Source organism: Elaeis guineensis, chromosome 3, assembly GCF_000442705.2.
Source record: "Elaeis guineensis isolate ETL-2024a chromosome 3, EG11, whole genome shotgun sequence".
NCBI lineage: Eukaryota > Viridiplantae > Streptophyta > Magnoliopsida > Arecales > Arecaceae > Elaeis > Elaeis guineensis.
The window spans coordinates 18,736,481-18,752,752 of NC_025995.2; the positions used below are offsets into that span (position 1 = coordinate 18,736,481).

The following is a 16,272-nucleotide window of genomic DNA, read 5'->3' on the forward strand; positions in this document are numbered from 1 at the left end:
TTTCTTTAAAGTTAAAAATGGACAATGCCTTCTGAGCTTTACATTTTCGACGATCACTAGCAAAATTGTAAAACCAATTCTTTTATCTAACTTGGCTTCTACACCAATCTTGATTGCTTTAACATTTATAAAATCCGAGTTACAACTTAAAAATCACCCTACTAATGGAAAATAAGAACACTTGCATTGTAAGCATCATGGCAACCCTATATCAATGATCAAAGTTTGCCTGGCATTTCTTTATTGTTGTTGTTGTTGTTGTTGAGGGAGCACCCCCACTTCTAGAACTTCATTAAGATAAATATTTTACAAGCAGACCCAAAAGGAGACCCATAGCACCATAGGTGCCGAAACAACCATGTACAATCTGGGTAACAAGCTCTCCTTCTTACCCCACATCCAATCAAACTTCCAAGGCCTGTTTCAGGACCAGTTTAAAAGGTACCTTCCTCCCAACTACCCTCCTATTCCCCTCTCCTTCCATATAGACCATAACATAGCCATTGCCAGTTGATCCCAACCAGTTCGAAAACTCTTCTTCCTCTTTCTCTGCCAAAGAGAGCACAATGAAACTACAATGACAGATCTACATGTAACGCCCAGGCAAATCCTCGGAATCTGCTAAACTCCTCTAGCTGATACTTATATCGCATACAAAATTGTGCTGATAGCATGTGACCAAGTATAACTTTGCATTGCTGCCTTAAACTGGAAATTCAGATGTCACTAATATTATTTTCAGTAGTATTTTAGTTGATACAAGGTTAAGTTATGGAGCGGTTTGTTGATTCAAGACTACCCTAATGGGTTATTTGTGTATCTGACAGAGCAGTGCCATCTGCCGTGTTTTCTCAGCCACCTATTGGAACAGTTGGTCTTACTGAGGAGAAGGTAATACAAACAATATATACATATGTGTGTGTGTATACACACAATGTATATATGTATTCTTTTTATGAATGTGCAGATGGGCATGTGTGTGCTTTTTGCATGGTTGTGCACAAGTGCACTTGCATGAACTGATGTGCATGCATATGTGTGCATGGTGGGTGTGCTTGCTCATGTGTGTTATGTTTTGCCTTTTACTTCTACAAACGGTTCAGGCAATTCAAGAATATGGAGATGTTGATATCTACACTGCAAACTTCAGGCCTCTGAAGGCCACTCTCTCTGGTCTTCCTGACCGTGTTTTTATGAAAATTATTGTTTGTACGAGCACAAACAAAGTTTTAGGAGTGCACATGTGTGGGGAGGATTCCCCAGAGATTATACAGGTGCTTTACATAGAGTTAAGATTATTATTATTATTTTCTTAAATTCTTGATTAATGTCTGCCTGATCTGCAGCTCATCTTTGTAATTTCTCATTTATTTCAGGGGATTGCTGTTGCTGTGAAGGCTGGACTTACGAAGGCAGATTTTGATGCCACAGTTGGCATCCACCCTACATCTGCAGAGGAATTTGTCACAATGAGGACTCCAACTCGAAAAATCCGGAGGAGTTCTTCGCCTCATGAGGTTTGTCCAATTCAATTCAATAGCTTCAAGTATTAGTTAATTTAATAGCAGGTATTAATTGCTGATTCTTTGGTCAGCTCACACAATATTTTATTCTGAAAGTTAGAAGTTAAGCTTATCTGAATTTCTAGTCATTTCTTTCTGTTTAGTAGCTCTTTTAAACAATTCTTATTTTAGTGTTTTCTTTTGAACAATTCCAGGAAAAGACTGATGATGGGATCAAGTCAGCAGTAGATGTTTAAAACTTCTAAAGGTAAAGCAGCATATTGTTCTGTTAGTGATGGCACCAACTCCTTTCATATTACAGATGCTTTTTTTCCCCTACTGTTTCAATGTACGTAAAACTCTTAATAATAATTGAGATGGTCATCGCTGTTATTGGATCTTAGACTTTTTATTTGTTAAAGCCCTTGATCCTAGATGCCATAGCTTAGTGTTGAATTCATGTTATGCAAATGACGACAAACTGACCCCTCTGAATATGGAAAAGGGAAGTAGACTAACAGGTCTGCCAAAGCAATTTTATTTTAGTCATGAAAATAGGTTGAGACTCAGGTTTTCTTGGTTACATCATGAATCCACAAGAATGGAGCTGTTGTTTTCAGTGCTCTTCTGGCCTAGCACTGGCATAGTGTGTACCATGTTGGGCCAATCTTTGACATGGCACACATTGACATACCAGTTTGCCAATCCATGACACAAAGCTTGTACCCTTAGTTACCAGAAGCGGTTGTGGTTGTTGGTATGGGTCTGCAGCTGCAGGTGCAAGAGCAGATTTAGATGTGGGAGGAAGCAGGTGTCTTAAGGAAATAAGGAAGCAGTAGTGCGGATAAGTTTCCAGGGAGATTCTGAAGCAGTTGCACCACCTGAAGCACAAGATTTCTGCTACTAAGCTTGTACTATGCTGGTGCTTGTGTATTGTGCTGGTGCTAGACATGGTATGTAGCTGTATGGTCTGTGTTAATCAGTAGTTTAATCTATGAGACTATTCTGGCTATCATTCTGCATCTAATGCTGCATATATGCTTTTATCTTGCTGCTGTACTGTAGGCTTTCGTCTAACATAGGTTGACAGAGATCTGAGGCTGTTTTGATCCTAGCTCTTTTTACATAGCTTCTGTTTACTGTATAAGAGAGAGTAGAGTTAGTAAACCAGAATGATGCACCATAATGTCTAAAAGAGACAGGGTTGGGATTTATTTCCTGTGATCCTAAAGCAGTGGACAGTGGATTCCAGGACCACATGTTGCAACTTGCATCTCATATAAAAGATTGGAGAAAGTGCATTTCAGATCTTGCAATTAAGTTATTATAGAGAGAGGAAAAGGAAGGAAAGGGCAAACTGTAATGGTTGAGATGGATTTTGATGAGAGTTGCATGCCCATAATTTTGAAGATCAATATGTATTGGAGGTCAAACTAGTTGAGAATGCAAGTTCTCTTGGAAATTGTTATTCCTTCTTAAAAATACTTTGAATTGTTAAATGGGATTTTAAAAACACATGACACACCTTGAAAATTATAGATGAGTAAAATTTGTTAAAAGAAAGTGGTTTGGCAATTGAAAGGCGGGTTATGATAAATGCTTTTAGTTAAAAAGGGGAACTTAATTGATTGAGACAGGTTACAGAAAAGAGAAAGAAATAACTACGAAATTTATTTGAAATCTAGCAAGAATAAGACATTAAAAGCAACCTAAAAGTGATGAAGATTTGCTTGGTGCAAAGCTAGTTTATATGGAGTTGTTGTTGATTAGGAAGTCCAAGAAAAAAGAAGGTTGTAATATTTGTTTTCCACTAATATAATAATTTTTTATGCTGTAAGAGACAATGTTAAAGTCCTTTGAGGAAGTTTTGTGGGAGAAATGATGCAGGAGTGATGTGCTAGTTGTACCCCCAAGATGCTGTTGGGAGCTTAGGGAAAATGAGCACTCATTGGTAGGCCTGCAGATGGTCTGGTCTCCTTGAAAACTGAAGTGAACCTTAACTATGACCTCGTCTAAATTGGAAATTTTAATCTGCTGGTCAGATCAGATCGAAATATCTGGACCAATTAGTGCAATCAACCAAACCAAACTGAGCATTGTAAATGTCACCAATTTGGTTGAGTCTGACCATGCAAACTCCAATTCTAGTTTTAGGCCTATATTTTTGTTTTGGAAATCTCAAAGCAGAAAAAGAGCCATTAGGAAGATGGCACGTTAAACAATATTGCATAAGATTGCTTCATGTACTTAACTTTTTAGGCCAATGACTCAAAAGTGCTAGTGCTAGTAATTATAAGTCCTTGGAGGGTCACTGATTGACATTAAGAACGCAGAGATTATTTTGTGCAAGCTTTCACATCATGAAGATTTGCACTCTTAATATGACTTTCCATTTCTATTTGGTTGGTGATCCGTTACATCACCTGCCTCTGACCCATGACTGGCATCTTCTGATATTGCATTCTTGAGGAGACAAATTTTTACAATATTTGCTTCACTTGGTTATTTCGCTTGTGAAATAAATAAAAAACTAGCATATTACATTTTTTTTGTTTAAAAAATATATTATTTTAAAAAAATAATTGTATTCATCATATACTTATTTAGAAAATAATATATATTTTATTATTATGTAATTTTTTTATTTTAGTGAATTTCTAGCGACCATTACAGGCTTACTTTGAGAGCATCCGCAGATTGATTTGAGATGGCAATCTCTCTCTCTCTCTCTCTTTCCCAAGCTTATTCTCCTTCTCGTCTCTCTCTCTCTCTCTCTCTCTCTCTCTCCCCCCCCCTCTTCTTCCTTCCCCCTCCTCTCTCTCTCTCTCCAAATCCCAGTTTTGTTCTCTTCCCTAAAAAATAAAAAGAACAACAGTCCATGGATGCCCTCCCATGGTCTAAGCTTTAAACAACACAAAAGCCCAGCCATGGTCTAAGCTTCCCTGTTGGGCCTTTCTAAGCCTCGCACCCAATTGGAAATAGAGGAAAAACTAGGAAACATGGGAAAAATAAACGTAAACGAAGGAAAGATGGAAAATGCACATTTTTTGTTTTCCACACACGTGGCGGACATGGCTGACGACACATGGCGGACAGAGGCATTGCCAATGCAATGCCTCCATTTTAATATATATATATATAGATTACGGAAAAGAGAAACAAATTAGAAAAGGGCAATAAGTGGAGTATATATTCTTTAAATGGTCATTTCTCTTGTGTGTTATAGAGAGCCTGTTGATATGCTGCATCTGCTATACATACCATGTTAATGAGTTATTGAGATGGTGCAAAGGTTAGTATATTTGTGTTGTTCATATCAGCTTCTTTCATAGCTTATTGACTTGTATCAATAACATATCAAAGTGAAACTTGGTAAACTAGATAGCTAAGTAACTTGTATCAATAACATATCAAAGTGAAACATGGTAAACTAGATAGCTAAGTACCACTATGTGCTTGTACCCTGCTTCTCGTTTTTACCCATGTCTAACCATCATAACCTTGTTTATACTTGAGAAGGTTTAGAATTCTTCCCTGTTATTTCTGTTTTTATTTTTTATTTTTTAAATTAATTTGATGGCCAGAAGCATGTTTGCATCATACCAAGATTATAGACCTAGGCAAGGCATCAATTTCCCAAAGTACCACCAATATATGATCTTTGCAGCGTACGAACAGCATATATACAACACTGATAATGCATATTGATGTTTTAGTATCGTGACATGCATCATGTTTCCTACAGAAATATTATTAGGAACACCATAAATGGGCTCATTTGGAACACGAGTCCTTTGGGTAGCAACAAACTTTTACTGCATTAAGGAATTTCCAAAGAATGATAAGCAAATCATTGATGACCTATCATATGTTTAAAGCTTTCTTAAAACTGCGTTTACTTGATTTTGCAGGCAATATAGAAAGAACTTTCGGTTCAGAATTATTGAGGCCTTTCTGATGAAGAAACAATTATTGAGGTCTTCAATGCCAAGGGATCCTTCAAGGAAATGTATCATGTGTACACTACTTTCCGTGATTAAGTTCAGAGCTTTCTTCCCCACGTTTCTCAGTAGAAATAAAAATACCAACACTCCTCTCTCTCTCTCTCTCTCTCTCTCTCTCTCTCTCTATTTCTCGCCTCCTCCAGCCCTCCTCCAGACCCCCTCTCCCTGTGAAAATATATTTACGGTGGTCAGGTTTCTGATTCTTTAAATTATGCTTGAAGTTGTCAAAAAAATATATGCAACTCATAATCTTATCCAAGATTGGCTGATTCATTTGCATCTGATTGGTTATATTATGGCTAAAGCTGTGCATTTGGAGTTGAGCCTTGCACTTATTTATTCATTGTATCTATCGAATTCCCCCAAGCAATCCTGTAGATTGGGGCTTGCCAATGTGGGCGAATCAAATTTGGGAAGATATGACAATTCATTATTTTTGGTATTTTTTCAATAATGTAATTTTAATTTTAATAATTGGTTCAGTACCGAAAAAAAGTTGAAATTCTCTATGGATTGTTGACGATTTCTGCAACTTCCTGGGAAAATTAAGTCCTCCTGTCATCTCTCAACTTTTGCTGTTGCGCCCTAGTGGTAAAGCAGTTTGAGTTGCTTTGGGCATTTGTTGTGGTTTAAGTTGACCGTTTAACATTTGCTGGGTTTTAATTTGACCCTTTAACATTGTAACAAACGTTATGGCAAGGAGGCCTTCTTTTGGTACATACTCGCATTACAGGTATTCATGTGGCAGTCTTTGTTTTAGTCATTACTTCGTGGTGGCTGTTATATAATCCATTCTAGCAGCTATCATGTGACACTAGTAATCGAATCATAAAAATATTTACATATTCAGTCCTGATGCTCAGGTGGTAAATAATTTTGTTAAGGTAATGTAATAGTTTTTATTATTTTTATTATTTTTTATTGTTTTGGTTCTAATAATGTGGAGGGCACCAATAGTTCCACATCAGTTATAAGTCGCGGGGGATTCGTGCTTATGAGGAGAAAAAAATCTTTTTTACGTGAGGTATATTTTAAAGGATAAAATCGTGAGATCCATGGATCAAAGCAAACAATATCTCACGTGATGGGTTGAATTTTTGTCAGCAATAATGGCGCGTCAAGGAGTCGAGGTCTGTCTCGATTTTTTAAGGCTGAGGTCTGCTTCGACTGACTGTGGAATTTCTCGGACTGTATACATCGGAGTCTCTCTTGATTTAGGGGTTCTGTTGTGGTTCTAATAATATGGAGGGCATCAATAGTCTCACGTTAAAGGGGACTCGCGTTTATAAAGAGAAAAATTTTTTTTTCACGTGAGGCGTTTTTTAAAGAGAAAAATCGTGAGGTTCATGAGCCAGAGTAGATAATATCTTATGTGACGGGTTGAGGTTTTGTCCGCAACATCTATTATTTTTCATTGAAATGCTGGTAACTGCTATTATAAATCATTATTTTATGCTTTAAAAATCCAGTTTGATTTTGCAAATAATGATCCCTATTCGTGGGAGGAATAAAGGTCATTATTTTTTCTTGGGATGAGTAAAAGGTCATTATTTTTAACTACAGTGGGTTTTGGTCTAACTCAGAGTTGATAATTTCTTGAATGTTTATTAGATGCTTGAAAAAATTTCTCCATCAATGTCTCCTAAAAAAATTGTTGTAACCTTTTCTTTTTTTCCTTTCAGTGGTTTGCAATCTTTAGCTACACGTATTTGGAGCACAGTGTCTACTCAGCGGTCTCAGTCATGCATGTGGAATTTCATTTACCTACTTCGTCCGACCAACGGTGGACAATACCGACAGTGACTATCGATCGTGTCCGATCGAAGTGGATCGGCCTAATGGGCCAACGTCGTCTCTGATCACCTGAGAGCCGATCCTCCGTGACCGACTTCCTATCGGGTGGAACACCGCGACTAACCATCGGTTTGGATACCTGACGTCCCACCTCTACAGGTCCTTCTAGACGCCGAATGAGCGGCATGGGCTGCAGTCCTATCAAGCAAACGCCGTACGAACGTCAAGAGGCATTCCCCTGCCAGGAAACCTGGGGTGCTGTCCTGCCAAGGACGCAAATTAATTCCTAGGACCTGTCAACTCGTCAACGATGTGACAACCTCCGACGATTTGACAACTCTCCAGTTGTCTACATCACCCACGGCGAGGCCATACCATCTACTATAAATCGAGAAAGGCAACAGTGCTAAAGAGATCCCTTCGAAAACTTCCAAGCTCTCCTTCTCCCTCTCTCTCTCGTTGAGCTCCTTGTTTCCTTTTCGCTGTTGCCTAGTCTCCTCTCTGACTTGACCGTCGGAGGGTCTCCGCCAGAGCCGCCTCCGGTCAGTGCAGATTTTTTTTTACAGGTGCTCATTCCCGGCGACCAGGTGACGAGAGGATTGGCCGCAACACCTATAGAACATAAATTTGATGAATTACACTTCCTGGTAATATAATCAAGACAAAGAACCTTCCCCAGGCAATATAATTAGGACTTGGAATTTAGATAATTTAGAGAGCAGGGAGATATCAATTCCTGAACCAATTGTATCGGCTGAACAATCAGCTGGCTTGCTTGAGCTTCTGGGAACAAAACATACACTTGGGATTTGGAAAATGATCCCAGCGATGCTTTAAATTTGGCTAGGGTACTAGAGATGTGGGCAATCAGTCATCAGTTCCAGTTGCCTAATATGCTTGTCAATAGCAAACTTGTTGCCTCCGAGATTTGGCTTGGTTAAGCTGCCTTTTGAAATCAGATTGACTTGCAGCTCACCTCACTGCAGTACACTGCAAGACGAGTATACGTAACATTGGGACACGCAGAAATAGTTACATGTAACCGACCACATCTCCTTACTCATCCACCTGCTCAGATTTCAAAGCGGCCATTGGGCGATCTTATGGTGATTTGTGGGAAGGAAGGTGAATCATTCTTTCATGCCAAAGATATGGTTCCTATCCTGCATTAAATATGTATGTATATATCTTTCCATGATGTCTAAAAGCTGCATATATATACTCCTAGAAAAATCTAAAACATTTTATGTTGTCTCTACAATTCGATGACATTTCTCATAATGGAAGTAGCATAGTAATGTTAGATTGTTCCGTTATTTTTCTAAGGTTTTTGTACGTTTTATTCTTCATAAGATGTGTTATTGCTTATTTATTTCTTTAAAAATAGAGGAAGTGGATTAGGCTATACTCAATTGTAGCCAAGCCTGGATCCGAATGCCTTTCGTCACCATATGATCGGCATGCATCTGGAGGCATTCTAAACAGCTATTAACGATCAAGCCCGGTCTGTTGCATAGAAAAGAAAAAAATCGAGAAGCATTAATTAGTAGGTAGGAATGTGCCGCCCACGTCCACGCTTATTCCTCGAGACTTACCCTATCCATGCTCTCTTTCTCTCCCCCTACCCTACATAAATAAGTACTAAGATGTTCAAGATAAACACTAACCCCAAAATAATAAATACTTAGTTTGCAAGAATAAATAGAAAAATCTGGCCACTGAGGATTGCTTTATAGTAAACAATAATAAAGAAGGATAACCGGAAGTTCAGAAGGAGTAAATACTAAGTGCTTGAAAATAAACACTAACTTACCAAGAGTAAATGTTAATTGTATAGAAATAAATATTAAGATGTTCACAGTAAATATTAACTTTAAATAATAAATATTTAATCTATGAAAATAAATATAAATTATAAAAATAAATAGAAAAAAATTTGGCATGGGGTAGGAGGAAGAGAGAGAGAGAGTGTGTGGCATATTGTATTTCATTCTATTAAAGCATGAGTCATGTACCAAGAGAGGTTGTAAAAAGATATTAGTATTGTCCTATCCCATTAATGCATGGTTTCTTTTTCTTTTTCTTTAGATGTAGGGGTTGGGGGTTGTTGTTAATGGATGGTTTTCAAGTCTCAAGATGAATGTTGATTGAATGACAGTAGAGGCAGCTGAATCTAGGCTTAGTTACACTCAATTGTAGTCTAATTTATCTCTCTATTTCTATGAGAGGGAGGGAGAGAGAGAGAGAGAGAGAGTTTGACTTGATTAGATTCAGTCAAATCTATATTGAATGATGGAGATTCTACATTAATAATTTAAGCCTTTAAATTTGATTTATTATAATTAAGCTACTTTCATATAAAAAATAATATAATTTAAAAACTCCTTGCCTCCGCATCAACTAGTCAAAAGATTGGATTAGTTTAAATAGCATGAATAATGCATGTTTTTTTTAACTACTTGATACATAAGCTAACAGCCTTCGAATCATATAATTTTTGATGTGTAAGCAGTTTAGGAATATTAGATCATGTTTAATGGTTTGGATTATCAATGTGGAACTTTCATTATCTAATCTTGACTAGATTAATTTGTGTAATGATCCACTTGATCAAATTTGAGAAGAATCTAGATTTTAAAAGATCAAATTCAATCTCAAAAAGAATCTTCCTGATTCTTGAAGGATGAGCGTAAAGAGACTGAACTAAAAAGATTTCTTGTTTTTATTATAAAATCATAATTTGATCTGTATATGTTTGTTAAAAAATGAATAATCTTCTATTATGATTATATATGAAAAGTATTTAGGTGGAACATGAAAATATGATTGAATTGGTCTTAGTTACTCTTTAGGATGGTGTAGAAGTTGGGAGTAGTTCCTATGAAAGCATCCACTTCAAAAGAATTGAGCAAAGGGACATTTGAGGCTCTATAAAGCAAAGACTCATATCCAAACAAGAACAATTAAAAGTGCCCCAATAGATGAGGGAATTCCCTATCAAATCAAACCCACCCTAATGAATGTTGAGAAGGAGAGGGAAAGGTGGGAGTTTATCAAACAGAAAGAGCCCTCTATTGTGGTACTAGCGGAAACAAAAGTATTCTTTTAGAGGGATAACTTTATTTCTATAGGTAGTGTTTGGTAGCCATTTTGGTATTTCTGGAATAGGAATATGAATTTTCAAAGAATAATTATTCACCACACCTATTCTAGATTTCTGTTTGGTTGAAAATCTACTATTCCATTGAAAATAAAGTATGATTAATATAGTATTATTCTCTAACTTAGAATAAGATGTAATTTTTTTCTCATTAAAGGCCTAAAATAAGCTATTTTATGGTCTAATATGGGATAGCTTATTCAAGGTAGATGGGAATAAAGTGCAATTAATGCACAATTAATGCAGGTTAATCAGAATTGGTATTCTTGTGGGACCCACCACCACTTTAGAAGGCGTTTGAGGGAATAAGATGGAATAAGCCTTTACTCCACCTAGAATAAGGGCAACCAAATACTACTATAATAGGATCCTAATTTTTAGAATATTACCAAAATTTTTTAATTTGACTAGGTGCTGACTTACTACCATTTTGAAAAGGGGATCTCAAAAAGCTTGACTTTATGTTAGACAAAAACTATGTTTTTTGTGTATTTTCCTTGGTTCAATTACCAGCACAAGCGGTATGCAATCATTCGGATCATATACATATCCCTTTCTTCACCATATATATATATATATATATATATATATATAACATAGATTATTGAAAGGATCATCGATAACTTAGCAAAGCATGAAAGCTAAGTCAGAAAATTACCGGTGTTCTTTCATCGTCAGCGGCTAGTTTTTATTTCTTTCCATTCTTCTTATGCAGTACATACATGGATGGTAGAGAAGTATTCATTCATTTGATTGCAATTGTTATTATTATTGCTGGTATCATTCTATTGCTATTTATGTTGAATATTCAAACTGTGGTCAGTTGAATCTCAAGACAGTACAGTTTTTGGTGTGATAGCCCAAAACCTAGACCCAAGACCAAAACGAAAAAAAAAAAAAAAAAAAAAAAATAGGGGTGCAAAACCGGGAAGAAGACTCCCGATAGGAGTCTTCTTCTCCGGTGAAATCCGGGCTAGATCGGGACTCCTAGGACCCCACGGAGTCCTAGGACCCCCTATAAGAATACCCCTCCCTCTTGAGACCCAACATCGACCTCCTTCCTCTCTCCTTCTCTCCGATTTCCTCGAATTAGAGCCGCGGACACCGTCCGATTTCTCGCCGTAATTGCTCGCCGGCGAGATCTCCGGAGGCTGAGGTGAGTCTCCTTATTCTTTCCCTCCTTCTTCTCCTTCCTCCCATGCTCCTGTGCACGGCTGCCGGCGACGAGTATCGCCGATCTTTCGGTCGGGAAAGATGCCCTGTTTTTGGGCCTTTTTCCTTGGATTTTCCGGCACCGGCGATCGGAAGTGATCGTCGGCCATGTCTCCTCCGTGACCGGGGGAGTGGCCCCCGTCGGCTGCCGGCCTCCGCCGCGGCGGCCGTGGCCCGAACGGCCGGTCAAGGCCGGAGGACTATCGTCCTCTATTCCGGCACGGGAAGAACCAAGAAAAAAAAGAAAAGAAGAAAAAGAAGAAAAAGAAAAAGAAGAAAAAAAAAAAGAGAAAGAAGGAAAAAGAGAAAAAAAGAAAAAGGAAAGAAAAAAGAAAAAAAAAAAAGAAAAAAAAGAAACGAAGAAAAAGAAAAGAAAAGAAAAGAAAAAAAATAATAATAATAAATATATATATATATATATATTTATATATATATATAAATAAGTAAATAAATAAATAAATAAATAAAAAAATAAAAAAATTGAAATTGATGAGAGAGAGAGTTTCTCTCTCTTCTTTCAGTCTGAACCCTGACTTTCTCTCTCTGGAATTGGACTTTCTCTCTCTACTTTCTCTCTCTAAAATTTTCTCTCTCTAGCTTGTTTCTCTCTCTCTTGATGGATTTCTCTCTCTAAAATTATCCTTCTAGGATTAGCATAGGAGAAGGCTTCATCTGATGATTCTGATCGAGTTTAGAGACGAGTCTGATTTTAAGCGAGATTTTAATTTTGAGATTTGTTAGATTTAATTTTGAATTAAATTAATGTAAAAATATAATTTTGGATAATAGGCACGGAAGAATCTCCTAGAAGTTAGTCGATCTATTCGTTCAGTGCTCCGTGAAAGGTAAGTAATGAATCATCTTCTCGAGATATTCTATATTTATTCTGAAAATAAATAATTATTCTCTGAAAATTATGCATGATTTATGAAATTATGTTTTGAAAGAAAAGTGCTTTTGAAATATTTTGGTATGTCGATTTATGCACATGTTCAGTGAAATATTTATGATATAAAGTGTTTTGATACAGATCGAATTTATGCTCTCAGCCTAACTATGTTTCAGTGGGCCCCGCCAATGGGGATTATACGTTGGTATTTGTGGACCCTGCCAGTGGGGGTTGTGCGCTGGTATTTGTGAACCCTGCCAGTGGGGGTTGTGCGCTGGTATTTCTGGACCCTACCAGTGGAGATTGTGCGCTGGTATTCTGTGGACCCCGCCAATGGGGGTTAAACGTTGGTCATAGTCGAGGCTGTTGAGTTTCGAGTGTTTTGAATCGAATCGGATTTATTATATGTGAATATTTGAAAATATTAGATTTGCATTAAATCAGCATGAAATATATTTTTATGTTTAATTGCAGCATTATTCTTGAAAATTTTATAATATCTGAAATATCTGGTAGAGATACTTGTTACTTACTGGGCTGTCTAGCTCATTACCTTTCCTTCTATTTTTCAGATTCAGATAATTAATTTCGAGCGTGGGAAGAAATATTGGGACAGAGCTTTAGAGGCGAGATTTAACGTTGTCAACTTCAATTGAACTTAGATCTATTGTTTTATTGTTAGTATAAAAATTTTATTGGATGTAAGACATTTGATTTAATTACTTGAATTACAGTTGAATAATAATTACTTGAATTTATTCCGCTGTGATGCATTGATATCGTGATGAGATGCCTTGCATGCTTATGGAGAGAGTTCTTCATGAGTATGCGGCGGTTGCCGCGACCCTCGATTCAATAATCTCGGGTCGGGGGCGTGACATTTGGAGAGGTCAATTTTCTCAATCTTTTGCTCCTTTGATGTTAATCAATGCATGTATTGGGCGGAAGGAATAGTTCTTTGGCTTTAACTATTCATTTCAACTAATTTATGCGGATCTTGCGGAATTTAAGATAGATGATATATGTATCTGCACATTTAGTCTTCGCTTGTTTGTTCTGTTCCCAAAGTTTATATGATTTTGTTTTATCTATTCTCGTCACTTCATTCTTTTGCAAGTTAGATGGTGCCAACCGAAGGTTTGGGTTGTCTCCAAGGGACAAGGTCCAAAACGATCAACCCCGTTCACCCATTTGTACCTAGACATTGGATTGCAATAAAAGTTATTACGACGCTGCACTGTCATTATGGTCTGAAGAGTAGTATTACATTCTACATTGAGAAAGAGAGTTTTAAAAATTGGTAACCATGCCCAGAGGAGGTAACGACGCCGTGACGCCGCCCCCCCCCCCCCCCCCAACCCCCTTTTTCTCTATAAAAAAAAAAAAAAAAAATATTTGCTATAAAAATTGATGTTGATATAACGAATATTTTTTATCTGGTCTGTTGCTTTGATCTGGACACTATCAATCCATTTAGGAAGTGTTTGATTGGAGAGAATGAGGTCTGAAATCGAAATCGGAACGGATGATTCTCATTTCAAGTATTTGATTGGGAGGAGTTTTATTCCGATTTCGATTTCAAAATGAAATAAAAATGACTCAATCCATATAGAACTCAATCCCTACTCTCTTCTATGAATTTAAATTTTCATTTCAATTTCGATTTCGATTCTGCTAACGAACCAAACACTTCGGAGGATTTGGTCATTTCGATTCCAATTCGAAGCCATTCCGATTTTCATTTTCATTTCATTTTTCATTTTCATTCCAATTTTGATTACAAACCAAATATTTTTTTAAAATATTATTATTATTTTAAATATATATTAACCTTTTTACTTCCACGAGTAATGATATAATCCAGTACTATCCTTCGCTACCATTTCTGCTTGCGAAGTCCATCTGAAAGCTTGCATCGGAAAAGTAATGACCATTACTTTGTCATGAGCAACTTCAAAAAGGGTTTCATTCTTTGAAGATATCAATCAAAATGAACACCATGCATTACAATGTTATTGCAATCATTATAATGATTCCTTGAGCCCTTCACTAAATATATGCTTCCGTTTAAGACAGACAAAAGACAAGCTTTGGCAAATGTAGAAATTAAGGTTTAAGCTAGTGGTTGTTTGTGACAAATTGGAGGATCTCCATCATGCTATGTATTACTATATTGACTATTATTTAGGTAGGAAACAGATGGTCTTTTGTTCTTTTTCTCCAGGCATTGCAGAAGAAGCAAATACCGCTTGATGTACATGTACACTTTATGGCGCGAAATGGTGATAGGAAACAGTTTCAATTACAAATGAATGAAAGGTTTTCGTTTTTACTTGGTCCAATCTAACCAGAATTCAATTTTCCTATACATGGTTTCTTTTCTAACCTATACATCCAAGTCCAGAAAAATAGAACAGCAAAGATTCAAAGGAAAGATTCCTCAAGGACACATTACAAATTGAATCTTTCAAATTTTGATGCAATTTATTGAATTTGAGAATTATTTTTTCTGAATTTCCTTTGTAACATTAGCACCAGGAAAAGGTTTTGATGAGCAAGATTGCTTCTTTCATTTTGAATGGCTAACTGGAGTTGGCTCTACCAATGGACCAGTGCAACTTGACACAGGTTCTTTATGGTAAGGAATGCTGTGCTCGATAAAGCCTCTGGAGGATCAAAGGCAAGATCCATATAATGTAAAGAACCCATGGGATGTGTCGAGGTTCAACTTTGCTTATATCATCCTCATTTTGAAGAAAGATGGTGTGTTCAATGTCCAAGATCTTTGGCCCTCTAACTTTTTCAACAGTCCTTAAAAAATCATTTCGAAGACATTGGCTAATCAATTGGTGAAATTTCTACTTGATCTGGTTGATGAGGCTTGATGAGCCTTTATCAATGGTAGATCTATCATTGAAAACTTTCTAAGTGCCCATGAAGTTTTAGCCTATTGCAATAAGTTAGCAAATAAAAGTATTCTATGTAAGCTTGTTGACTCTATGATTGATTTTGATAATTACAAAATATTAAATAATTATGGTACTAATCATATTTTTCAAGAGTAGATGTAAGATTTCCTAAATGCTCATAATGAAGAAATCATCTATAGAAGAAATGATCTTCTCAAGTTGCCAAGACAAAGCATTTCAAAGAATAAATTTTCTCATATTTGGCTAAGAGAAGTCGACTCCTAAGAGTGAAGAGTCGATTCTGGTATATTAAAATATACTGGCACAGTCGGCGACTGCACATTAAAATATACTCATGAACAGTAAGAGTCGACTCTCTCAGAGAAGATAGAAGACTGCAATTTCATAATCCTACAAGAGTCGACTTATGGATTCCATGAGTCGACTTGTTTGGCAATTAGAGCTGATTCGTTTAGACTGTGAGTCGACTCATGACCTGGGACTATGCTAACGGTTAGTTTTCTGTACTACTCTAACAGCTAATTTTTTTATTTCAACAGCTATTCTAACTCCTCCAATGATCAAAACTCATTCTCCAATTTTTTTCAAGTCTATTACAAGCTAAAGAATTAATTAAAAAGCAAGAGAAAGAAATTAAAAAAGGAAAACATATCATTTATATGAGGGAATATTGAATATCCTTGAGAAAGAAAAAAAAAAAGAGGGATTGTATGCAAAGTTTTTAGTGAGATTTCAAGTGTGATCTTCACCACCATCAACAACATCCTCTCATGCATTTAAA

The 16,272-nt window shown here is 36.7% G+C and overlaps 1 protein-coding gene across 1 annotated transcript; it reads left to right on the plus strand.

Moving 5' to 3' along the window:
* Positions 1–358: 358 nt before the first annotated feature.
* On the plus strand, positions 359–5,787 carry LOC140850872 (glutathione reductase, chloroplastic-like). Its single transcript, XM_073253338.1, has 6 exons — positions 359–441; positions 828–891; positions 1,104–1,274; positions 1,377–1,517; positions 1,718–1,770; positions 5,414–5,787. The coding sequence occupies exons 1-5, from the start codon at positions 359–361 to the stop codon at positions 1,757–1,759; spliced, it is 501 nt and encodes a 166-aa protein (XP_073109439.1). The 3' UTR covers positions 1,760–1,770; positions 5,414–5,787.
* The last annotated feature ends 10,485 nt before the right edge of the window (positions 5,788–16,272 follow it).

Bases quoted from the DNA above. Each gene is read 5' to 3' on its own strand.
- LOC140850872 (XM_073253338.1), top strand. From the start codon at position 359: ATGTACAATCTGGGTAACAAGCTCTCCTTCTTACCCCACATCCAATCA. The intron at 442-827 runs GTACCTTCCTCC...TGTATCTGACAG, and splicing joins TTTCAGGACCAGTTTAAAAG to AGCAGTGCCATCTGCCGTGT. The intron at 1,275-1,376 runs GTGCTTTACATA...CATTTATTTCAG, and splicing joins ATTCCCCAGAGATTATACAG to GGGATTGCTGTTGCTGTGAA.